This window comes from Pseudozyma flocculosa (genome assembly GCF_000417875.1).
Source record: "Pseudozyma flocculosa PF-1 unplaced genomic scaffold scaffold00008, whole genome shotgun sequence".
In the NCBI taxonomy this organism is placed as follows: Eukaryota; Fungi; Basidiomycota; class Ustilaginomycetes; order Ustilaginales; family Ustilaginaceae; genus Pseudozyma; species Pseudozyma flocculosa.
This window is the reverse complement of record NW_006920876.1, coordinates 592,327-616,632: the sequence shown is the minus strand read 5'-3', so window position 1 is coordinate 616,632 and position 24,306 is coordinate 592,327. Positions and strand designations below refer to the sequence as shown.

Genomic DNA, 24,306 nt, shown 5'->3' with positions numbered 1-24,306 from the left:
CTGCTTGTCCTGTCGTATTTGTACTTCGCGACGGCGTGGGGAACGATGGGAGGGACGAAGGCGTTGGGTGGGAGACAGGGAACGAGAGGCGATCCGGCAGTGACGGGTTTGTGTTTTGCAGGCGGTTGGAGGGGGTCAACGGGAACGGAGCAGATGGCAACAAGAGGGTAACGAGGCCTAGTAGATGGGTATGAGGGAAAAACGAAGAACACAAGGTGCACCCTCTCGACGTCGGGGGCGAGGGCGGGGGTGTAGCGCGGGGCACTTCAGACTAGTACAGGTGGATGATGACGGGGGGCGCAGGCGACGCGTCGTCCCTCTCTCTCGGCCTGGACGGTGCAGCCCCCGCAGCACCCCGACGAGGTTTCCAGCGCCTCCGTCCCTGTGTCGCCTCGTCACCGACGTTTGTCTCGGCCCTATGGGCATGTACCGCACATCCACCGTCGGGCCTACCGACGTGTCGCGGCTGCGGCGGTGCGTGGTGCGCCGAGTGCGACGACGGCGGCGACGACGACGACGACGACGACGACGACGAGGGGGTAAAAGCAAAGTTGGGCGCGGGCGGCGGGTGGGCTGCGCCGTAGTGGGATACAAAGTCGCGGATGGGCAGCGAGCGCGACGAAACGAGGCTGTCGAGGATGAGCTGCTGCGATGCCGACGGTCGCGTCGTCTTGGTGGGTGCTGGTGCTGGTGATGGGCAGGTCGCCGTGGTGGACGAAGGTGCGTGGGTAGGGGCGGCACCAGCAGTGGCGGCGGCGGCGGCGGCGTGGGCAGAAGAGAGCGAGTTGAGGCGATGCAGCGTCGATGCGTCCGGGAACCTCCTTGTCGTCGTCTTCGTCGTCGATATCGATGTGGGCCTGGGCGAATAGACGAGCGTGGTCCGGTCCGCCTTTCGGCAGTCGTCGTAAGTAATGGTGCCCACCGTCGATACCGAGGGGGCGTGTCGGAGCGAAGAGCTGGGTGGGTACCCCGACGTTTTCCTCTGCTCGCCCCTCTCCTTGGCGTCGGCCGCATCGGTGCATCCCCGACACCGATCCCACCGCCCTGCACAGGATTCACAGGGCCAGGACGAAGGCGAGGGCGGCTGCGTCGAAGAACGAGTGACGATCCGGCTCAACCGCTCCTTTCCCTGCTCGTCGACGCCGTCAACCTTGCCGCTGCCGCGGTCGCCCACCTCGATGGTCTGGGACAGTCGAGGGTCCTTTCGTCGGTAGGCAAAGTAGAGGTTGGCCATGCCAAACGTCGAAATGATGAGGACGGCCACGCTGTACGAGATCGTGTAGAGCATGTGCAGCCGGCTCAGGTGCTGCGGATCGTAGAGCACGTCGTGGTAGGCGTGGAGCACGACGGGGACCTGACATGCCCGTGCACAGCCAGGGAAGACGCCGGGGTGGCGCGACAGACACGCCATCAGCTTGCTTGTGCCTGTGCGAGCCAGGTCGTGACAGGTCCAACGCGACTTACGAGGTTGATGCCGAGGCTCAGCGGCAGGCTGACGCCGAGGCACGTCGAGATGAAGCAGTGCACCATGAAGCGTTCTGCCCAAGCGTCGAGGCGCGATGACACCGAGGCAGGATCGTCAGCGGTTGGCCGCCTCGGAGGGGTCTATCGGGAAGCCTCGAGCGGCGGGCGGCGGCAAAGGGACTGGCACTCACTCAGTTCCGACTGCGGCAGGCTCAATCTGCCAATCCCGTATCCGCTCTTTGCCCTGGGCGCGACCTCGCCGTCGAGTGAGACCGAAGTCGTCGTCGTCATGACCTTCGACGAAGCATCCATCGACTTGACCGCATCGTGTTCGCCTGCACCCTGCGGCATCTTGCATGGCTGCTGCTGCCGCTGCCACCGCTGCTGTTGCATGCGTTGGTCGTTCGAATGGCATAGCGGCTGAAGGTGGAACGATGAGCTTGCACCTTGGGGAGTCGCATCGGCAACAGCAGCCGAAGACCAAGCCGAGTCGGATCCAAAAGTCGGAGCGGCCCCGACAGCGCCGCCTCCTCCGCTCCGGCTGTCGGCGGCGCCGCGCAGGGTCTTTTGGCCCTCGAGGTCGCGCAAGACGCGCGTGACGACAAAGTAGGCGACGACGACGAAGCCGACGACGAGGAGCAGGACGAAGAGCACGATGATGAAGGCCAGGATGCCCGTGACGTAGTAGGCGCTGGCCAGGGCGAAGCCGGCGTTGGTCAGGTCCGGGATAATGCTTAGCGGCCATGGAGAGTCGAGCCCAGCCGCCACGACGGCGTCGTACACTTTGCGTTTGTACGCCTGCGCCCGGTACTCGTAGACGCCTCCCAGCACAGCGTAGTAGAAGGGAAAGCTGAAGGAGATGACGGGGAAGATAAGCACCCTGTGTGCCGTCGTGGCCAGTGTCGGGCAAGGCAGGCGCGAGGCGATGGAAAGACAGGGTCGATCGAAACGAGGAAGATCCACGGTCAGTTGCCTTCCCGCTGCCCTGCCGCTTGGTTGGACCATAGTGGCACCAGCGCCACTCACCCGACGTTCCAGTAGAGCGGGCGGACGTGGTGGAGAAAGAGGTGGGCGAACGCGACGAGGTCCCAGTAGAAGATGTTGAGTCCGACGGTGTTTGCGAGGTGCTCAAAGGTGACGGTGACGAGAGGCGTGCGGATGAGGAGGCAGCGCTCGAGAAAGAGGAGGATGCGCCGGACCATGTCGATGAGGAGCCAGAGCGAGAAAAAGGTCAGCTGCGCAGAGAGGGCCGAAGCGACCAGGTGCCGGCCCCTCTTTGGCCCCCGTCGACCGCGTCGTCGCTCTTGAAGGTGCCGTGGCTCCTGGACCCGCATCGCCGTCCCCGCATGCTCGGCGTCCTTCCGGACAAGGACATGATGATCGGCGGGAGCGACCTCGACTTGATCGCCTCGTCCCCACCTTTGCTGTTGCTCCCCCTCCCTGTCCTCGTGGCCGCCATCGCCTTCGTCGTCGTCGTCGCGGCGGTCCTCGCCGTAGTGTTGGCGGCACTCGACCAGCCTAAACAGCCAATACTTGCCCGGGCGGACGTAGACGAGGAAGTAGGCGCAGACGCCGAGCGTGACCAGATCGAAGGCGACAAAGACGAGCGTCATGACCCAGTAGGCGTGCGGGATGATGCCGATCGAGTGCATCTCGACCTGTGCCAGCAGCTCGCGGCCCGTACGGATGCTCCTGAGGTCCATGGGCGGGCCCAGATTGGTTCGCTTGAACGGGTTGAACATCTTGGCGGCCGGCGCCAGCTGTGAACGCAAAAGGGTGAGGGCGAAAGGGCGGGATCGAGAGAGCTCGAGGGATGTGAAGTAGCCGGACTGCACTTGACAAGCTCGATGATGGCTGCCTCATGTGCCGTGGCCTTGGGCGGGAGGCGAGACAGGTTGAAGGGTTGCGGATCTACCGTGCAGGTGCAGTGAACCAGCCAAGGGGGAACGTTGGCGACCCTGAGCCCAGTCGAAGCATGCGTGGATGCTGTAGACGTCGTTGTCGGGTTCCCGTGTGTGGTCGGGCGAGGAGGATTGAAGAACAACAGAGGTGTATGGGCGAAGAGCAGCGTGAATGAGGGGGGTGGCCGGTCGGTTGGCGGGGGGTGGGCGAAAGAGGGTAGCGGATGGCGACGTTGGTATTGTACTCCCGCGACGAGCAGCGCGGTTGTGTGCAAGAGCGGACAGTCTCCGTGCGTCGCTCGTCCCTGGCTGCTTGATCCATCTTGCAGGTGCCATTGCCCCACCTTATGTACATGTCCAGATCGACCCACATGCTGTGAGCATGGGCAGGGCATGCCTCCTGTGGTGGTGGTGAGCTGGTGAGCGCGGCGCCGCACCAAGAGCCCTAGCCCGGCAAGCAGCGGGTGCGTGCCACTTCACATTTGTCGCGGTGTGTCCTTCCGAGCTCCTCTGTCCTTGCTGCAGCCCCAGGGAGGACGGTGCAATGCGGTAGTCAGTAGGTGAAGCTGCAGCTGCCTAGCATCCGTGCTAGCCACCGCCTCGGACCCTTTCTTGCTGCTTGCTTGGGTCTGAGCTCTACATTTGTAGTCGCTCCCACGCTGGTGAATGAAGTGGGGAGGATGGCCGCGTGCTGCCTTCGGCTCAGGGACCTGATCAAGGGTAAGGCACGAGGCGCGACAAGACTGGGCGAAGAGAGGGCTGACAATGCGTACGTCACGCCGTGGCCTCTTTCCTGGCCGGACCTGGACTTGGCAGCAGAGTAGTAGCGGCGCCCTACGCTAGCTGATAGGGCGAGGTGACCGGTCGGCCCGGTCACGCAGCAGAGGGTCCGAACATGCTCGAAGGCGCCGTCTCGTGTGCCTTTGCCCCGGCCTCGCTGCGGTCCTTGGTTTCATTTGTCTTGCTTGCACGTTCGCAGGCAGGCAGGCAGGCAGGCAGGGAGGCAGGGGATGGGAGATGATCGGGACGAGACGAGATGAGAGGGGCCGAGATGAGATGAGAGGAGATGAGATGAATGTGGGGAATGACGGTGGGAAGGAGGAAGAGATGAGCGTACGTGAGACTGCGCCCTCGCCGTTGTCCCGGGGCAAAGGGGATCGATCGGATGGGTGCCTGACAGCCCTCGGAAGGAGATGCGATGGACCGGTTGTCCCCGTGGCCTCGGAGAGGGCGAGCGGCGTTGCGTGGCAACACGGTACAGGGGGAGTAGTGGTGCTCGAGACCTGTCCCACGGCCAAGCGAGGACGTCGATGGCGAGGCGAGGCAGAGACGGAGCGGCCCGCGGTTCACACATGCAGCGATAGACATGATATGATGCTGCAGTCTAGTCTCGGCCAGAGGCAAAGGCCAGGTGGGCGGGTTTCATTTCAGCAGTAGAGTGGCTGCCACGGGTAGCGTGATAAAAGATAGAGGCGTGATTAGCGCGCGGGCGGGTGTCGAGGGTTGGATCGGGATCGGATCGGATCATGATCCGAGGGGCGGTTGGGCTCGCGGTGTGCGGCTACTGGTTGCGGTGTTCAGGCCGACGAGATGAGCTGCTCGAGGCGGCCTTCGCTCTGGGCGCGGAGGAGGTCATCGCAACCGCCGAGGTGCTTCTCGTTGATAAAGATGTTGGGGACGGTCCTCTGCTTGGTCTCGTCAGCGAGGTAGGCCTGGCCGAGGGCGGGAAGAGGCAGGACAAGAGATGATGGGGTCCGGTGTCAGTGCGAGGTGTCGAAAGGTGAGGCGGCTAGTGCCGAATGGCAGAGGATCCGTGCGGGGTGGCTCACCTGGATGTCGGCGCCCTCCTTTGTCTGGTCGAGCTCAATGATTCCGACCTTGGACGAGTCGAGGCCGAGGCTCGAGATGACGCTCTTTGCGCGCGAGCAGTAGGGGCAGTAGGACTTGCTAAACACGGCGATGAGGTGCTCGGAAATGAGCTTGTCGGCGATCTGCTTTGCTGCCATCTTGCGCGGTGGGGGCAACTCGTCGAAGCGCGGGTGCGTGGAGAGTAGAGAGCCTATCTTGGGCGATTTTGATCCGGTGTGTGGGAGGTGCGCTGGGTGTAGAGCGGGGTTGTACAGGCGAGCAAAGGTGCAACGATGGTGGTGGTGGTGGTGGTGGTGGTGTTGATGCGACCAGGCAGGTAGGGGGTTGGGCAGCTTGTCCCAGGCTGGTCCCGCCCTCACTAGCCTTCTCCACATAGCCGGTCTTGTCAGGTCGCTGTGGGCCGGGCCGACGCGGGCGATCACCTCATCAACCACCCGCCCTGGCCTCCACCTTGATTGCTCGCCGGTTTGACTGCCAGCTTGGCTCAGCCTCGTCAGCCGCCCGCACTACTCAAACTCAGCCTGCCGACCGACCTGCCTTGTTTGTCCCCGGCTCAAAATGGCCTCGGTGCGGACCGTCTGGCCTGGCCGGCTTACAGAGCGAGCCACGCCCTCAGCCCATCCGTCGGTTCCGCGCTTCTGCCTCCGTCACCGCACCAGCACTTAACCCTTTGCCAGACTACGACTCGCCTCTCTGGCGAGCCCGAGCGAGCGAGGGTCGAGGTATGAGGATGTAATGCGAGTTCTCAGATCGATACACGCGGCTATGAGTACAAGGTAAGTGTGGGGAAGACGAGGTCGGCGAGACGACAGCCCAAGGTTCATCAAAGGGCGCCCACTCGCTCCGTCCCGTCCAGAGAGCAATACTACTGTAGGTGGCGGGGGAAATAAGAGAAAGGCGACAGCCGGCGTGGAGCATCCGACGTGCACATAGACGCACGCCGTGCGCCCAGTGTCAAGAGGGGAGACAGGGTTAGGCACAATTGGTGTGCTTGCGGCATTCGAGCAAGGCTGCGACGACGACGCCGGCCTCACGAGACGGTGCAGCCGTTGCTGAACCACCACGACTGGCGCAGCTGCTCGATCCAGTCGACCACCATGCAGAGCCGCAGACGGCGGCTGGTAATGGGCAGCAACTTGGCCTTTTCGTGCTCGTCGATGGGCATCACCAGCGCCATCCAGTAGCCAAGCCGCTCCACCTCGTGCGCCTCGGGCATCGGCCCGTACGCGTTGTGCAGCCGCGTCAGCAGCCACGGCGCCGACCCGGATCGCAGCGTTGCGATAAACGACCGGCAGATTTCCACCAGCTCCGCCGTCGTCGGCTCCTGAGGGATCGGCAGGAAGGGCGGCATCCCGCCATCCGAAGAGTCGTCGGTGAAGCCGTACTCGGACCCTTCGCGACGTCCGCCGGCGGAAGAGGGCGCGCGATGCATCGCCGCCGTCTCGGTCGTCGCCTGCACCGCCTCGCTGCCCTCACGCCGGAAGAGCGACATCGAGGCATCCTCGCCATCTCCGGCGCCGTCCCGGCCTTGCGACGACGGCGGCCGCTGCGAACCGGCAGCAGGACTCTGCGCCAGCGGCTGCTCCTCGACCGAGGCGCCGGCCGAGGGAGCCGTGGCCTGTGCCTCCGTGGCCCCTCGCGAGGGAGGCCTGGACGTCCGGTTGGCATCCGCGCAATGCTCGAGTGCGCGTCGACGCACCATGGCCTGGCGTTCCAGCTCGGCCTCTTCCTCGAGCGGAATGTCTTCGACGCGCTCGATCCGCCCGACAGTGTAGCCGTCGAGCGTGCCCTTCTCGAGCACCTTGAACCGGTACGACCCCACCGTCTCGAGCATGCTGCGGCCGTCGGTGAGCATCTGCACCGACTTGATCTCAAGCATGGTGCCGTACTCGCCCAATCCGCCGTTATCGCGCGAAGGCAGCACCATACCGAAACGGGGGTTGCCGCTCTCGAGGCACCGCCGGATCATCAACCGATACCGCGGCTCGAAAATGTGCAGGATCGTCGGCATCTGCGGGAACGCCAGCGTGCAGATAAAGAGCGGCGTCGAGAGCCGCGCCTCACGCTCCTCTTGCTCGATGGCCGACTTGCGGTTTTCGTAGAGCTGCTTGAAGCCGAGGTGGTGCGGGTTGTTCTCGCCCTCGGACAGCGGCGACGATGGCGCCCGCAGCGGGGCCGTCGTCGCAGGAGCGGCGAGCCCGCCAAACTTGGCCGCCGCCGACGACGACGAGGTCGGCGCGTGCAGCTCGAGGCGCTTGTCGTCCTCGTCAAATGGTGATGTAGCATCCGCGGCCGAATCCTCAGAGTCGGTCAGCGTCGCCGTATCGGCCGTGAGCATCTTGAGCAGCGCAAAGTTGCACGGGTGCTCCGAGAAGAAAGCCACGTTGGGCATATCGGCCCGGCAGAGCGGGCAGCGGTTGCCATGGTCGAGGCTGCGAGCGAAGCACGAGCGGCAGAAGGTGTGGCCGCAGGGCGTGGTGAGCGGCTGGTAGAGGAGCAGGTAGCACAGCTGGCACTCGAGCACCTCGAGCAGCTCGGCGTGCAGCGTGGCCACCGTCTGGACAAGCGGCTCGCCGTTGGGACCGGTCTTGGTCGACAGCGCCAGGCTGCGCTGCTTGTCGGCCAGCTCGCGGCCTTGGCCACGGTGAGATTCGGGACCGGGGCTCGTTGGCCGGCTGTCGGCGCGCGAAGCCGACGCCGTAGCCTGATCGGCGAATTTGCCAGTGATGGCGTCAGTGAGGGCTGATTCCTCGGTGCTCCAGCCCGAGTCGCCCCGCGGACCATCGGCGTCGTCGAAGAGGCGGCGTACGGGTCCGTGGCGCAGCGCATCGAGCTGGCTCTCGGGAGAGCCCCGATGATCGCCCGCACGGAGGCTGGTGCGCGCACGGCGACGCTTGCGGTGCGCGCGAGCAGAAAGGCTGCCGCCCGAGGCCAACGGCCGAGCATAGGCGCCACCAACGCCGTCAGGCCACAACATGCCCGGGTCCTCTTCGCCCTCGTCCTCGAGGCCGGATCGGAAGCGTGCGTGGTAGCCGCCGTCGTCGTCCTCGTCCTCGAACTCGTCTCCGTCTCCATCGTCGTCGTAGGCGGAGTCGTAGTCGGAGAGCTCGTCGTCGTCGTAAGCGCCCCCGTCGTCGCCGTAGAGATCGTCCGCCTCCTCGTCCGCCTCGTCCTCCTCTGACTCTGGCACGGCGCGCACCCCGCCGACGGTGCCGCTCTCTAGCTCCGACTCATTAGTGCCCAAGACGCTCATGGCTGACCGCAGGAGCTGCGTCCGCCGCATGGCGCCACCGCGGCCCTGGTCGTTTGACCTTCGCTGGAAAGCTCTGCCGGCTGGCAAGAGGCCCGTCGTGCCCCTCGATCCGGAGCCGGACGGGCCCGGTATCGTCAGACCCCGGCCCCTGGCCGCTGCGAGCGCCCTGCGCTCGAAGACGACGCCTCGGCCAAGGCCCGATCCGTAGCGTCGACGTCCGGCGCGGCCCGCCCGTGGCCTCAACGGCGAGCGCGGCGGGGATCGCCGCGAGCGACTGGCGCGAGGAACTGGCGCCGCCACGTAGCGTTTGAGGATTGCGATTGCCTTGGAGAGGCTGACGTCGGTCCGCAGCAGGTTTGACGTCGACAGGGACGGCAACAGCGATGCCGAGGTCGAGGCGGCGCTGCTACCAGATGCAGTGGTCTCGACACCGACCGGGGGGACGGCAAAGAGGTGCGACTTGGTGCGGCACTGCGGTCCGACAACGGTGAGGCGGTGAGGGTGGTCGGCCACACCAATGACAAAGCCGTCGAGGGGAGGGGAGCCCGGTCCCACGTCCTCGCTGTCGGTGGGCAGCCTTTCTTGGTAGGCAGGGACCAGGCCGTACCGAGGCCGATGCCCCGACCACTTGCCCATCCCCCTGCCGATGGCGCTGCGAGGACATCCGTTAACCGGGCAAGACACCGTCATCGGCGACAGGGGCAGCCGCGGCGGGATGTGGGTGGCGCAGGGCAGCGTGGGCTCTTCATCGTTGCCTCGCGTCGACGAGAATCCAGGCTGGCACCTGTTGCGGATGCACTGCAGGCAAGCCGTGTGGCCACACGGCAGTGTGATAGGGTCGTTGAGCGGCCCCTCGCACTCTGCGCATCGCGTCAGCCTGAGCAAGGCCGACGCCATGTCGCGAGCGCGCCTGCGGTCAAGCGCGCTGGGCAGCTTTTCCTTGGAGGAAGAAGCACGCCGGTCCCGATGCTGGGCGCCGAAGCCCGCATGCCGTTGATCTGGTTGTGGCGATGGCGATCGAACGGTCGATGGCCGTTTCCCCGCGCTCCTGTCGTCCATGACGTGAGAGGTGGACGCCGAGGGCAGCCCGAAGCTTTGCGCGTCCGCGGTAGGTGGGCGAGCAAGGTGGTCTGACGTGAGGCAAAGAATTTCACGGGGAGTTGACACAAGACGAGGGGTCAGCCGCACCCTGCGAGCTGGAGCTTCATGGAGGTCGTCGGTGCAGTGCTCCAGTGTCAAAGCCCAAAACTCACCTTCTTGCCGTTCGGCAGTCGCCATACCGGGAGATTTCCGTCCGTTTTCCTCGAGTGCGCCGGTCGCGTGCGGGGGCGCAACCGGAGGTGCCATCGACGCGGTGCGGGACGGACCCGCCTCTGCGGAGCCAGACGAACCGGTCATGTTTGTCGAAGACGCGACGCGAATCGCGAGGCAGCCTTGCGGTTGCGAGGTGAACGTGGTAATGGTGTGTAACCAGCAGAGCAGCGCCTTCAGAAGTCGTCGGCTGGAACAAGACGATCAAATAGTCATAGTCCAGCGCCCCTCGTTGACTCTGGTAATGCTGAGGTCCGAAGAGCGCCGAGCTGGCTTGTCGTCGGAGAGGCGATGGCTGGCTGATCGAGAGATTGAAGGCGGGATGACGAGATCGAAGAATGCCCCGACGATGGCAGCAAACGTATGGCGGGGGCGAGGTAGTATGAATGCGCCTAGTTGGCAAAAGTCCCGGCTCGATTTGATTGGTTTCGTACGAAGGGGCTGTTATGTCGGTAAGTGCGAACCGCGACAGAGCGGGTCAATGATCCTCTCTCGAGGGCGTCGAGAAGCTGCGTCTGATGGTGGTGGTGAGCGGACAAGGATAACTCCGTACTCGGCGGTGGCTTAGGTGTGGGTGAGGGCGAGGTCGAAAGACGAAGCTGGGAAGAGCCTATCGGGTGATGGGCAATTGACGCCGAATGCCGTGCGGTCGCCTTGGCTGTTGGGCTAGGCCTGAGGGCGACCTGGTAGCGCAGTCTAAGTGTTCTGCAGGGTCGGTGGAGTTGCGGGGGGATGGTGGAACGGAGGAAACGGCAAGGCGACGGCCCTGGCCTGGTGGTGGCGGAGGGGTCGGCTTGCTGGACGAGGGTGGGCTTACGGCGCGCGTGAGCTAAGGTTGGTGAGCAAAGCAGCGGCGACACGGCGGTGCCAAAGGTGTGTGTGTGTGGAAGATCTTCGGGAACGGGGTGCGAGGGGGGGTTGCAGCTGAGCAAGGGTGGAATCCTCGACGATGGAAGCTGTCGAGGCCGAGCTTCGAGTGGCGGGTCGGGATCAATGGTTGGCTGTGGAGCGAGGCCGGGCCTAGCTCTGGTCGGAAGCAGCGAGGGTCGGAAGAGGGTGAAGGGCTCGACTGCTGCGACGTCGAGAGGGGTTGGCGAAGATGCGAGCTGGAGCGCGCAGGTGGTCGAGGAAGGAGGCAGCAGGGCGGCGGGCAGGCGCTCAGGAAGGGAAGGGTCGCGGTGGGTGTAAGCGTGGCGTCGCCGTTGAGAGAGCGAAGTTTGGTGTATGTGTGCTTAGCTGCGCGGTGCTGCGGAGGCGGCTGAGGCAAGCTGAGGCGAAGGGGGCCCTTGGCTAATCACGCACGATGGCGGCGGCGGTTGGCGGGGGCAATCGCAGGAGCCAAAGGGGCGGCAGACCGACGTCGAGCAGCCCAAGGGAGGTTGCCAGAGGCAAGTCTTGTTTCGAGGCGAGGGATGGCTGGCTGGCTTGGCTGACCGGCTGGCTTGCTTTGGATCTGCCTGCCTGCGCCTCCTTCGGTCCGACGACAGCGGCCAAGATGGGCTGCTGCAGTAAGGCTGGGCAGCGGGCGCAGGCTAGACGGGGTGCGGGCTGCGGTGTAGTTGGGTGTGAGCGAGTAGGCGAAGGTGGAGAGGCCGAGGTACGGTGTGGGTGGGTAGGTATGGAGGCGGGATTGAGTAGCGGCCAAGAGGGCAGGGGCGGTGTCAGGTTAGGTCAGGGCCACATACAGCGGGCGGTCAAGGAGCAGCTGGCGAGCAAGACAAGCAAGAAGGCAGGCAAGCTAAGGTGAGGCAAGACGTACGAGGCAAGGTGAGGCAAGGTGAGGCAAGGTGAGGCAAGGCAGACAAGGCAGGCAAGCAGAGCGACCAGCAAAGGTGGAGAAGGTGCGGCCACGACCTCGACCCGCAGGTCACCATCAGAGCCACCACAGTCGACAGGAGGGCGTGGCGATGTGGTAATCAGGAACGACCAGCCCAGCCCGAGGCCCCAGAGCATAAGCAAGCAAGCAGGCAAGGCGACGAGACGAGTCAAAGGTCGAGTCGAGACGAGACGAGATCCGACCAGATTTGGCCTCAGACCGACAACAACCTTGCCGCCTGCTTGCCACAACAGCCGACTCACGGTGTGCCCCCTTCCTTCCGTCATCTTCCCAAGCATGGCCTCCTACCGTTACGTGCGTGCCTTGCCATCCGACGCCTCCAAACCGGCGTAAGCCCGCTGGGGCGTATCGGTCGCACGGCCATACGGCGGTTGCAAGCCACCGTGGGCCGCCTCGAGGGGCGTGCGTGTGCGACGATGGCGGCGATGGCGAGCAGAAGGCAGGCAGGCGGGCAGCCAGCCAGGCAGCCAGCCGCCATCATCGTCGTCTGCCTGTGGCCCTTGCGATTCTTACCGTATTATCTTTCGACTTCTTTGTTTGCGCTTTGTCTCTCTTCTGCGTGCGTGCGTGCGTGCGTGCTGTTGGCAGCCTAGGGCCCTTGCCACCGCCATCGTCAGATCGAGGCCGAGATTTTGGTTGCGTCGCCTGCAACCAGACACACTACGCGTAGGCCCGCCCCCCAAGCATGTGGGCGGCGCGGGCCTGGCAGGGTGTTTCTCAGACCGCAAACAGCCGCCCTAGCCTAGGTTCTGGCCGAGGGAAAGGCAAGGCAGGCAGTCTAGGTGCTACCGGTAGGCTAGGCTAGGCTAGGGTTGATGGCCGGCGATGCAGAGGGATTTGGCAGAGGCCATCGTGGCCGCTGGTCTGAAGCGGAAGCAGGTCAACTGGGCATAGGAAAGCCGGAGGGCCCAAAGCAGAGGCTGGGGAGACTGGCGCCAGACGAGGAGGCTGACAGCCAGGCAGGTCGCCCCATGCCAGCGCCCAGAGGCTCGCCGATTTGCTAAACATCGACGGTACTCGCTGCCGGCGCCTCGCTCCTGGTGGACCCGCCTGACTGCCTGTCCCCAACCCTCGCCTCACCGTTCCCGCACCATGGCGTGTCGGCATGCCATGGCTATGGTCCTACCACCCTGTACTACGCTGCTCTACGCTGGGTGACGCTCACTCGCTCGCGTTTGCGACGACGACGACGGCGACGGCGGACGAGGCCACACGTACGGCGCGGCGACGCAGGGACCGATTCAGGCAGGAAGCAGGCCCCCGGCGGCGGCATCACCCGGTGGGTGCGCCGGCTGCTTACCCTACGTACGCGGGCTGGCGGCTGGCAGCTGGCAGGGCAAAAGAAGAAGCGGCGTCGGTCGCGGGCCAGGCAGGGGCAGTCGCGCCCACACAGAGACAGCCAGAAGAGACACATCCGCCAGGCCAGCCAGAGGCAGTCAGGCAGTCAGGCAGGCAGGCAGGCAGGCAGGCAGGCAGGCAGGCAGGCAGGCAGGCAGGCAGGCAGGCAGGCAGGCAGGCAGTGAGGCAGGCAGGCAGGGGCCGAGGCGAGAGGGCTGATTTAGAGCTCAGGGTCAACAAGTCAGGCAGCCAGCAGGCGGTAGGCGCGCCCCTCGCCCGGGGCTCACGGCATCAACGCATGGGTCGATCTTCGCGGCCTATCGACCTGGCAGCCTGCTCTGGCCTGCTAACCTGCCTGGGCCCGACCAGCGCGCAGGCGTAATTACCCGATCTTGGTCGCCGCTTGTCGTCCGAGTGAAAGTCAAGAGGCAAAGGCGGGGCAGCCGGCTGCTAACCTCGGAAGTCGGCGACTACAGTCCAGTTGGACCCTGGATCGCTCCCTCGCTCGCTCGCCTTGCCGTCTTCGCACGGACGACTGCTTGTCGACTTTCGTCTGGCCGCTCCCTCCCCCGACCAAGCTCCACCATCCCTCCATCATCTTGGCCGACCATGGCGTCGACGGCACTGGAAGCCGTGCAGGACTGGCTCCTCCGCTTCCCGCACCGGCCCATCAACCACTCACTGCCGCCAAGCCTCATCCTCTACCTCGTCCCACCACTGCCTTCGCGCCAGACGACGGCCATCTGCCTCACCCTCGTCGCCCTCATCGCGATGCGCCTCTACTTCATCCTACCCGGCCCAGTCTCGGACGATTTCCTCCGCCGCGCCGCTTCCAAGTCGCCGTCGGTCGGTGGAACCAAGAAGGAGGGGGATCAGCAGGCTGAGAGAAAGGTCAGAGTGGGTCTCTTTCTCGGATCAGGTGCGTGGTCTCGGTATCCTTGCTCCGTGCAAGCCCGCTCGACGTGTCGACTGACGTCTCACGCGCCACCTGGTCCCCGCTCCTTCGCAGGAGGGCACACGACCGAGCTGCTCCAGCTCCTCCGCGCCTTGCCACCAGGGCGATACGCCGAACGTCTGTACCTCTACTCGTCCGGCGACAACTTCAGCCTGCAAAAGGCACGCGAGTTCGAACGGACTCTCGTCCCACGCTCCTCGGACGACACACCACCGCTGCACACGCTCGAGGTACCGCGGGCCCGCCGCGTCCACCAGAGCTTCCTCTCCACCCCGCTCAGCCTGCTCTACAGCTTGGCCTTCTGCATCGACCACATCGTCAGGCGACCCCTCGTCGACGCCCACATCACCCGACGAGCCCAGTGGAGACAGAGGCGGGCGCGGCAGGGATGGAACGACGACGGGGCGAGGTGTCCCTTTGCCGACCTCGTCCTTATGAACGGACCGGGTACCTGCGTGCCCATCGTCGTGTCCATCTACCTTCTCAAAGTGAGTCTGGCCCCGGGCCGCACCGCGAGGTGACATTGAGCAAAACATGGTCCCCTAACGCCCAACAAACCAACCCCCTGCCGCCGACCGTACCGACGCTTCAGTTCCTGGGCCTACCCTCGCCCAAACTCATCTACATCGAATCCTTCGCCCGCGTCAAATCCCTCTCGCTCACCGCCAAACTCGTCCGGCCACTCGTTGATCGCTTCGTCGTACAGTGGCCCGAGGCAGCCGGCCCCCTCGGCGGAAGAACCGTGTACAACAAGTGGCTCATCTGAACTCCGGGCGGGTGGTATTGCCTGCGCCCTTTCGCGTGCGTCTCTCTGCGCGTACTTGCATCCGTGTGGCGTTCGTGGTGCGCCCAGGTCCCCTGCTGTGGCCTGGCCTGGTTTCGATTTCGATTTCAATTTCGATAGCTTCGAGTGGATGTTGGTAGGACCCCAGCTTGGCGGGACGAGGAGCGCAGGATGTCCGTTCGCATCCCATCGCATCGCAGCACAGCGCGTCGAGGATGCTCCGGATCAGATCAGCCCCAATTCCCGCTCTCTCCTCCTGATCCTCTCCTCCCTCTCCTCCAACGACAGCTCCCTCTCCGGCGCCGCCCTCGCTCCACCCTCTGCCCTCTCCGCCTTCGCCGTTGTCGCCGCCGATGCCGATGCCGAGGCTGTCACGGGGGCTGAGGGAGAGGCTGCCTGCGCCGGTTTGCCCCATTGCCTCATGGGCGTCGAAGCTGGCGCTGGTGCCGGCACCGCATTCCGACCACCGCGTGCGCCCCTTGGGCCCCATCCAGTCTCGACGGGCGCAGAAACGGCGGCGGGCGGGCCCGAAGGCGTTTCGCTTCGACCCCACCGCGCCGGCGCTGTAGCGGCGGCAGGCGGCGATCGGGATCGACGTCGGCTGCTGCCGCGCGCGCCTCGCCTGCTGCTGCCCAAACGGCTCGGTTCCAGCGGCACCATTGCGTCCGTCTCTTCCCGCCTAGAGGGAGGAGCGGGTGTCGAGGGCTGCGCAGCCGCGCCGCCGCGCCTGGCTCGCATCGCATCCCACCCCGTCACACGCTCCGTGTCGGAACGAAGAGGAGTGGCGACGGCAGCGGGCGGCGAGGTAGCCGCCGCGCTCCTCTCGGGCCTTGGCCGAGCCTCTGGACGCCGCTCTTCTTGCTGCGATGTCGGCTGCGGCTGCAATTGCGGCTGGGCGGACTCTCTTCGGCGCGCATGCCTGCCCCAGCGATCGGCCGGCGGGGCTTCAGCTTTGGCCGACGTCGCAGCCGCGTCCCGGGCGAGAGGTGTAGAAGGACCGGGCAGACTCTCACGAGACCGCTCGCGAGCCGCACCGTTCGAGGCAGACGCTCGTGGCGGCGACCTATCGCGCGGCCTTGCTTCGCTGATCCTTCGCTCGCCGTCGCGGGGCGCACGAGGCACGCTGGCCTCGGTCGCGTCTTTCGACGTCGAAAGCCGAGCCAGCAGGGACGTGGACTCTACCGGGGCAATCCTGTCGCTGGATTGTCGTCGCCGAGGCTCGGCAGGCGCGTATGCAGCCCTGGCGGCTTCTTCGGCCGGTCGGTAGCAGTCCGGCGACGGCGGTCGCGGAGGTCTCAGCGGGCGCGCGCCACGTCGGCGGCCGCCACCGGGGCCACCGCGCTCGCCGCCGTATTCCGCAGTTGGCCATGCGGACGGCGGCGGACCGTCCGGAGGCGTCGAAGCACGGGCTCTAGCCTTGTTTCTGGACGCGTAGGCGGCTGCGACTGTGTCGTTGGCATGCGGTCGCTCGACCTCGGCCTGCTCAACAAAGGATCGAGGAAAAGAGGCGAGGTTCAGCGGGACGTGCGCGACGAGGACCGTAGCTGCCGGAGAGGGCCGAGCCTCAGCCCCGTTACGCACCGCGGTACCAGCTGGCCCGGCTTCGGCTGATTCGTCCCTCGTGGAGCGGTCGACGCCCCTGGATCTCCAGCCAGCGTCGCCCTGCGGCTGCAGCGCCCGTTCTTCGCTCGCTCTGCGTCGCCGTTTGCCCGGAGGCGGCCACATGTCTGGCTCTGCGCCGCCAGTGAGCATCGACTTGGGTCCAGTGGGCGTCTTGGCGACATCGCCTGTGCGCGTCTCGAGCCTTGCGGCGCGGTCCTGGGAGGCGTTGGCCGAGGCAGCCGAAGCTGCGCTGCCTCGGATTGTGATGCCTTGCGGCGCACGCTCTCGCTCTTCCCTGCGCGCATCTCTGCGTCGTTCTGGTGCGTTTGAAAGTGCAGACGAGGGCCGGTACCGAGTCGAGGGTGGTGTGAGTATTGTTGCTCCGAGTGGACCGCCTGCGCCAAAGGGTGCTAGCAGACTGCTGGAGCGCGGAGCCGAACGCGCCAGGCTGCGCTTTCGCGAAACGAGCGAGGTTCCGCGCTCCAGCCTGCGCGGATGGCACAATCCAGACCGAAGACAGCGGTTGCCGCCCGACTCGCGATGACTAGCGATCAGCTGATCGCGCCGCCGAGCGGCAGCGATGATGGCGTCGAGCTAAGCGTCGCAACAGCAAGCCGCGAGCTGCGGTATCGCTGGTTCCGAAGGCGATGATACTGCCGCGAGTCGCCTTCAAGCAGTCGCCGTGCTACCTGAGAATGGCAGCGCTTGGCCGAGTAGGGGCGGCAACGCGGGATACCGGCCGGAGGATGCTCACTGTGATGGGGTGGTTGGTTCGACCCTTGGTCCTCGGTGCGCTCGTCCTCCCAGCGCGACGGTGCCCTCAAGCTGTCGTCAGCCACGTCGGCCGCTGCTGAGGGGGCTCGTGTGCTGCTGTCCAGCACCGGCTCTGCCTGCGCTGCTTGTCCAGCTGCGTGCTGCTGGTCGACGGGCGCGGAATGGTGCGCCCCTGCGTGCGGAGGAGCGTCACCATTCTGACCCGTCTGTAGGGCGGCGTTGTTTTCGACGTCCCTCGCCTCATCATGAAGCTCGACGGTGGCTTCGGTCGCAGCGTGCTGAAGTGGTGCTTGGTGACCAGGGTCCTGCGCCGATGAGGCTGCTATTGCTGACGATGCCTCTGAGGGCGCCAGGTCATAGGCAGGCTGGGTGGGCTTGTCCCAGGTGCTCTCTCCGGTGGTGCTGTTGTAGTAGTAGCACTCGCCGCCCGCCGACCTGGACTGGATAGCCTTCCAGCCAGGGGGCAGGGTCGGATCGTCGGCCTCGGTGATGCTGCCGGTGTCGTTGGTGGCAGCAGCTGTTGCGGCATCGTGTGCGCCGTTGTCGTGCGCATTGGCGATCTGTGCCGCATCGTCTGCAGTAGCCGGCTTTTGCGGCTGCTCTTGCTGCTGGACGAGCTGGACGTCGTCGTCGCCGTAGTCGATGGCCTCGTCGTCGGCGAACATGTCGGATCGCAGGGCGCGGGGCGCAAAGATGGACTCGTTGGACCCACAGCTCGATGATCGAGTGTGCGACCACGGTTGATGTCTGGTTGGGCCAGAGTCGTAGAGGGTGGCGAGCTTGATCGAGGCGAGGCGACGATGAGACGAGTGACAGGCAGGGAAGGAAGGCGAGCGGCAGAGAGGCCAAAGGTGGGGTTGTGGAGTTTCCGTCCCGGCTCGCGACCGACCAAAAGAAGAGAGGGCGACCACGCGAAGAAAACCTGGCCGGCGCTGCCGCTGCTTGCCGCCGCCGCCGCTGCCTGCTGGAGCGCACTGACGCCCCTCCGTGACTTCTGCTTCCGACTGCCGAGATGGGACCCGGGCGATCCGACCAACCAACACCTTGGCTTCTTCCCCGACCCTCGTCTGCTCCCTGGCCCTAGACTCGGTCACCATCTCCGCCATCGCCATCGCCATCGCCATCGCCATCGCCATCGCCATCGCCATCGCCATCGCCATCGCCATCGCCATCGCCATCGCCATCGCCATCGCCATCGTCACTGCCATTGCCATCGCCATCAGCACCAGATTGACCCTTTGGCCCTCACCTCGAACATCCGTCAATCTTCACTCCAGGGTGCGGTTGATGGCGTCCGCTCTCCTGCTCCTTGGCTCCTCAACTTCTCCCCGGACAGAATAGAGCAGACTACTGGCCGCGGCTGTCGCTGCAAGACCACGAGGGCAAGCGCCAGGACCCAGGGTGACAGCCTCGACGGGGCTGCCGACACGCTAGACCAGACCTGGTCCGGCCCATCCGACCTTTGTCTGGCTCGCCGAGCACGAAGCCAACCGAGCGCGGCCCATCCGACGCCTGACCATGACGAGCGCGTTTCACTCGCAGCAGCTTCCGCCCAGCGGCATCTCCCACGCCGTTTGCCTCGCGCTATCCTCGCCGCTACCGGCTCGGTCCGGTGCCGCTGCCGCTGCCGCCGCTGCCATCAAGCCATGGCTGGCCCACCGCGGCCAGCCGCTCTGCCAGCTCGTGACCGCCAGAGATGACCTGCTGCGGATCTACGACGTGCGCCAGCAGACCCCGTCGGCGTCGTCCGATGCTGCCCTCCAAGACGCAGACGGTGCCCGCCTCTTTCTCGTCCGCGAGCACCGCATCTTTGGCAGCATCACCGGGCTGCAGTCGGTCTCGACGCCCGAGACCGAGGCCGACGGTCGCCAGAGGCTGCTCGTCTCGTTCAAGGACGCAAAGCTGGCCCTGCTCGAGTGGTCGGACCGCACCAGCGATCTGGAAACTGTCTCGATCCACACCTACGAGAGGGCACCACAGCTCTCGCAGGGATTACCCTCGACCTTCAACCAGACCCTCGCCGTCGACCCGGCGTCGCGCTGTGCAGCCCTGCTGCTGCCCCAGGACGCCATCGCGGTGCTCCCCTTTTACCAGGACATGTCCGACCTCGACTTCTACGACATCGATCAGGGCACCGACGGCGTCGACGTCGACCCCATCGAGACCCTCCCCTACTCGCCCTCGTTTGTCCTCGCCTTCCAAGAGGTCGACGCAAAGATCAGAGACGTAAAGGACTTCTGCTTCCTGCCCGGATTTCAGAAGCCCACCGTCGCGATCCTCTTTGAGCAGCCGCGGACGTGGACTGGGTAAGTGCGCTCTCGATCAGCCATGTCGAGGCAGCAGTCATCGCGCGAACAATGGACCTGGCTGACACCCCTTACCTGTCCCGCCCTGCCTGCCACCGGTCGACGCTGACAGCCGACTCAAGCTGACCAAGGACACCCACACCGTCTACATCTTCACGCTGGATCTCACCGCGTCGATGGCCGGACAGGTGGCTGGCGTCGGTGGAGGAGTCGACGGCGATGCAGGTCTGCAAACTGTCCACCCCATCCTGACCACAAGCACCGACCTCCCCTACGATTGCCTCTACCTCGTCTCTTGCCCCGCAAAGCTAGGCGGCGTCATGGTGGTCGGCACCTCGTCCATCCTCCACGTCGACCAGAGCGGCAGGGCGGTGGCGACGGCCATCAACGACTGGGCGCCGCTCATGTCGGGCGCGACGGCGGCCGAGTCGACGTGCGAGGTCGAGGGCGTGATCGACCTGCATGGATCCCAGCTCGTCTTTGTCGACGCGACCGAGGGCATCCTCACTCTCCGAGACGGCACGTTCTGCAAGTTTTCCTGCCTCATGGACGGTAGGAGCGTCGGAGGCATCAGGCTCGAGAGGATCACTGCTCCATCGACGACCGAGGGAGGAGACGACGAGGTCAACGTGCAGGCAGCGGCGCCGAGCGTGTCCCTCGTGCTGCCCACAGAACAGCCTTTCCTGTTCAACGCGTCGATGGTCGGGGAATCCACCCTCTTCCGCTGTGCCAAAGCCAACAAGCGCATCGACAGGGGCGAAGCCGAGGCTGGTGTCAAGGACGAGGAGCACGACAAGGCCGCAGACGAGATGGACCTCGATCTGGACGATGGTAAGCTGCCTGCTTCGAGAGCCGGACGGAACCGGCTGACGCGGTGTGAACTGCGAGCTGACCACCTCCCCGACCCGCTCGCCAACCTCTCATCAACGACGTCGGCCCCTAGACCTCTACGGCGACTCTGGCAAGCTCGACGCCAAGGCCGAGGTGTCTTCCTCGAGCGCCGCCTTCAAGCAGGTGTTGCGGCTGACGCCTATCGACAGCCTCGCCGCCCACGGCCCCATCCTGCATCTGTCAACCAGGCAGGCGGCTTTCGACGATGGCGAGAGCTCTGGTAGCCGCAAGCAGATTGTTGCGTGCACCGGCTTCGGCACTGGAGCTGGGTTGACCTACTTTGAGTCGACCTTGGCGCCGCGGAAGAAGCGGCGCTTGGACACGAGGCCATCGGAGAGCATCTGGAGCGTCGGGATGCTGCAGGATGCCGCTGTGTCTGCTCAAGACCGACGAGCAAGCCTTCTCTGCAGCGCCGAAGACGAGGACGTTTCCGAGCTCGTCCAGCTCGATCGCGACGGCAGCAGCGTCGATCTCCGAGAACTTCCCGGGCGCACGCTCGCCGCCGGTCCGCTCCGCGGTGCCGGCGCACGCTGGGCGAGGATCACAGCGTCCGGGCTGCATGTCCTCGAAGCAGGTGAGTCGGCGGCTGAAGAAGCCGCGACCGCAACGGGACAGATGCTGATTCCGACTCGTCCGGGAATGCGGCCTTATCAGATGGCTCTGATGTGCAGACGGTGGCAATCGACGAGGCAGATGTCGTCACCGGAAGCATCGACGAGGACGAGTACGCCTCTGTGCAACTGTCGGATGGCTCCTTCCGCCTGTTCGCGTATGATGACGACGCCCGTCAGTTTAGTCCACTGGCGTTGCCTGCTGAACTCGAGGTGAGCACGAGACTGATATTGAGCACAGCTGGATGCTGCCACGCGGATATCTTTGCTGACGAATGGCTCGACTCGACTCCTGCTGCAGGGAAAGCATGGCGCCTGCATCAACGTCTTCCGCGACAGATACGGGTGCTTGACGCCGATGACCGAGATTGGGAGTGCTGTTCCGAACGGGATCTCGACCAAGGGATCCGCGAAAGACTCCGCCCCTGCCGCGACCAGCGCCAAGAAGCCAAAGTCGCAGCCGCAGGATGACGCCGACGAGATAGACTACGGCGACGACGACGACGACGACATGGGCGAGGCGCACGCAGTGCAGTCTTCGAAGCCGGACGGTGAGGCTCGTACCTCCGGACCTGCGGCGAACCCCACGACAGACACGTCCTCCGCTACGCCCGCAAACGCGTATCTGTTCGTGCTCGATACCGAAGCCGTCTGCGAGATCTACTCTTTGCCAGATCTGAGGCTGCGGTGGAGGTCTTTCGGACTGCCGGCGCTCGCCGATCGGCTCGACTTGGACGTCGAGCGGCCCTATCGCCTGACACCGGAGCAGGCGGTGCCGGTCCTTGAAGCCCGGCTCTGCCATCTTGATGATGTGGCGCACATCGTCGTCGTCACCGGCAACAACCTCCTGCTGGCCTACGAGGCGAACCGCTACCACGACCGCGGACAGAGCTCGACGGCCAAAGTCGGCGATGAATCGGATCTGCTCTCCCTTGGCTTCAACAAGGTCTTCTCCCGTGTCCTCTCGGCCTCGTCGCGGCCGACTCGCGACAGGTCGGCCTACGCCAATGGCACCGGCCGCGGCAACCAGGACGGCCCCGCCTTGAAGCCTTTCGGCTGGCGGAGCGGCCAGCAGGATGCAGTGGCGGTGCTCGGCGGCGGCAACACATCTTCGACCAGCTGGCTCTGCAGCTCTCGCAAGGACGGCCTCCAGCTGGTCGACTGCGACGCCAGCTCCGCTCCGGACGACCTGTGCTGGCTCGGTCTGGACGGCGGCAACGACCACGCCGCTTGCGTCGACGGATCAGTGAGTATGCCGCCGAAGCTCGCCGTTACCATCTGATGTCAGCGAACCACTGACCTCGAGTGTTGCGCCATTTCTCAGGTTTACATCTCCGAGTTCGATCGTGGCCGGAGCCTTGGAGGAGATTGGACCTACCAGACCTTCGAGACAGGGAGATCTTACACGAAGGTCGTCTCGCACGACGCCACGCGCTGCATCGTGGCTGCGTCCGTCAACGAGCAGCAGTTTGTCCTGTATGACGAGGACAACGAGCCGGTCACGAACCCCGCAGGTGAGTGGCTTCGACCTCTCCGCGCGGCGCTCCTGGTCGCTGTCCGGCTGACTCTGAGGTGTTTTCCTCCGCATGTCGACGCACCGCCCTGCGCCAGACGACAAGACGCCCACATACTCGCAGCACGGCGCTTTGGAGCTCTTCACGGACGAGGACAAGAACGAGCCGGTCCATGGGTGAGTGCCGCAGCAGGCGCCGGCGCAATGGCTGGAAGACCGATGCTGACCTTTATCGGGTTTGCACGTGCTCATAGGTGGGAGTTTGAGGCCAACGAGACGGTCGTCTGTCTCGAACTCGTCACACTCGATTCGCCGAGCGTGCCGGGCGGGCGCAAGAAGTTTATCGCGGCCGGCACGACCGTCTACCAAGGGGAAGACCGTGCGGCGAAGGGATCGGTGAGTGCCCTCCTGTCTTCCAGATCGGCCCAGCGCGTGGAGCAGGGCTGATAACGGCTCCATCGCCCCAAACCACGTCGCCCTGTCGGGCAGACCTATTTGTTCGACATCATCGAGGTGGTGCCGGATGCAGCCGATCCCACCAGCCGCTTCCGGCTCAAGCTGCTGTGCAAGGACGACTCCAAGGCGCCCGTCACGGCCATTGCCGACATCAACGGCTTCATCATCTCGACCTCGGGGCAGAAGGTGAGGACTTGCGCCGCCGACCGCGCTGCGTAGAGCACTCGCTTCATCGACCACGCAGCAGCGGATACTGACGAGGCGGTCTTTCCCATTCTTGCGCCCCTGCCACTGCAGCTCTACGTCCGCGCACTGGAAAAGGAAGAGTGGCTCATCTCGATCGCCTTCATGGACCTGGCCTTCTACGTGACGTCAATCCGGGTGCTCAAAAACTTCATTCTGCTCAGCGACATGAAGAAGAGCCTGTGGTTCGTCGGTTTCCAGGAGGATCCGTACAAGTTTGTCGTCCTGGGCAAGGATCACGTCGAGCAGTACGCGACAACGGGCAACTTTGTCGTCAACCGGGACCGGCTCTCGCTCGTCTCGACGAGCGCGGCGGGGGGCGGTGCGCTGGGCGGCAAAGAGGGCGTGTACCGGATGTTTGAGTACGCGCCCATGGTGGCGAGCAGCATGGGCGGGCAGAGGCTGCTGCTCAAGACCGAGTTCCAGTCGGCTGCGTCCGAGGCCGTGGCCAGCTACACGGTCAAGGGACGGTGGCTGTCGAGGCACGAGCGGCGCGGCGCCGAGTCGGTGCGCTCAAAGGTCATCTATGGTGAGTGGCCCTGGCCGCGTTGTGCTCAGTTTGGACCTTGGAGACCGGCTCGGCTGACGCACTGTCGAATTCCATGTTCCGCCTTGCTCTGCAGCGATGAACAACGGCTCCATCGAGACGCTGTGTGCCGTCGACGAGGCGGTTGTTAAGCGCCTGCAGCTGCTGCAGGGCCAGCTGGTGCGAACGGTGCGGCACTTTGCCGCGCTCAACCCGAGGGGATTCCGGTGAGTCGACTGGGCAAGTCGATGGCAGTCCTCGCATCCGAGCACACAACTGATCGCATCGCCTCGCCTTCTGGCTTCCCTCTACCCACCACAGAGCCGTGCGAAACGACTCTGTGTCGCGACCGCTGGTCAAAGGGATCCTCGACGGCCGGCTGGTCTCGGTATTCGCGTCGCTGCCGCGTCCCAAGATGCTCGAGGCGGTCGGTACGCTGTCTGGCCTGTTCAATGGGCTGGACGAGCCGCACGACGCCGATGCAGAGGCTGGAGACGAGGGAATGGGCGACGCAGATGACGAAGAGGTCGAGCGCAGGCGGCAGGAGAGGGACGAGCAGCGAAGACGGAAGCGCGAGGCAAAGAGGGCGGACCTCATCCTGCTCGACCTTGTCAAGCTGCGCGCTGGCTTCGAGAGCATGTAGGGCGCCGCTGGCTGCAGCTCGCCGCCATA

General features: G+C 65.1%; 6 protein-coding genes across 6 annotated transcripts; 2 read left to right on the top strand and 4 right to left on the bottom strand.

The window, feature by feature from the left end:
- Positions 1–271: 271 nt before the first annotated feature.
- PFL1_02884 (uncharacterized protein) lies at positions 272–3,206 on the bottom strand (the record flags this gene model as incomplete). The annotated part of the gene is made up of 4 exons (XM_007880397.1): positions 272–1,354; positions 1,465–1,538; positions 1,656–2,344; positions 2,491–3,206. The coding sequence occupies 4 exons, from the start codon at positions 3,204–3,206 to the stop codon at positions 272–274; spliced, it is 2,562 nt and encodes an 853-aa protein (XP_007878588.1).
- A 1,736-nt stretch (positions 3,207–4,942) lies between these two features.
- On the bottom strand, positions 4,943–5,371 carry PFL1_02883 (uncharacterized protein; the record flags this gene model as incomplete). Its single annotated transcript, XM_007880396.1, has 2 exons — positions 4,943–5,077; positions 5,195–5,371. The coding sequence occupies 2 exons, from the start codon at positions 5,369–5,371 to the stop codon at positions 4,943–4,945; spliced, it is 312 nt and encodes a 103-aa protein (XP_007878587.1).
- An 893-nt stretch (positions 5,372–6,264) lies between these two features.
- On the bottom strand, positions 6,265–9,885 carry PFL1_02882 (uncharacterized protein; the record flags this gene model as incomplete). Its single annotated transcript, XM_007880395.1, has 2 exons — positions 6,265–9,617; positions 9,741–9,885. 2 exons carry the CDS (start codon positions 9,883–9,885, stop codon positions 6,265–6,267), a joined length of 3,498 nt encoding a protein of 1,165 aa, XP_007878586.1.
- Positions 9,886–13,582: 3,697 nt separating this feature from the next.
- PFL1_02881 (uncharacterized protein) lies at positions 13,583–14,694 on the top strand (the record flags this gene model as incomplete). Its single annotated transcript, XM_007880394.1, has 3 exons — positions 13,583–13,892; positions 13,983–14,416; positions 14,521–14,694. 3 exons carry the CDS (start codon positions 13,583–13,585, stop codon positions 14,692–14,694), a joined length of 918 nt encoding a protein of 305 aa, XP_007878585.1.
- A 243-nt stretch (positions 14,695–14,937) lies between these two features.
- PFL1_02880 (uncharacterized protein) lies at positions 14,938–17,753 on the bottom strand (the record flags this gene model as incomplete). Its single annotated transcript, XM_007880393.1, has 3 exons — positions 14,938–16,191; positions 16,294–16,631; positions 17,069–17,753. 3 exons carry the CDS (start codon positions 17,751–17,753, stop codon positions 14,938–14,940), a joined length of 2,277 nt encoding a protein of 758 aa, XP_007878584.1.
- Positions 17,754–18,606: 853 nt separating this feature from the next.
- PFL1_02879 (uncharacterized protein) lies at positions 18,607–24,277 on the top strand (the record flags this gene model as incomplete). Its single annotated transcript, XM_007880392.1, has 12 exons — positions 18,607–19,394; positions 19,507–20,225; positions 20,338–20,859; positions 20,940–21,109; positions 21,198–22,142; positions 22,221–22,410; positions 22,508–22,586; positions 22,664–22,805; positions 22,899–23,051; positions 23,163–23,637; positions 23,732–23,861; positions 23,956–24,277. The coding sequence occupies 12 exons, from the start codon at positions 18,607–18,609 to the stop codon at positions 24,275–24,277; spliced, it is 4,635 nt and encodes a 1,544-aa protein (XP_007878583.1).
- Between the last annotated feature and the right edge of the window lie 29 nt (positions 24,278–24,306).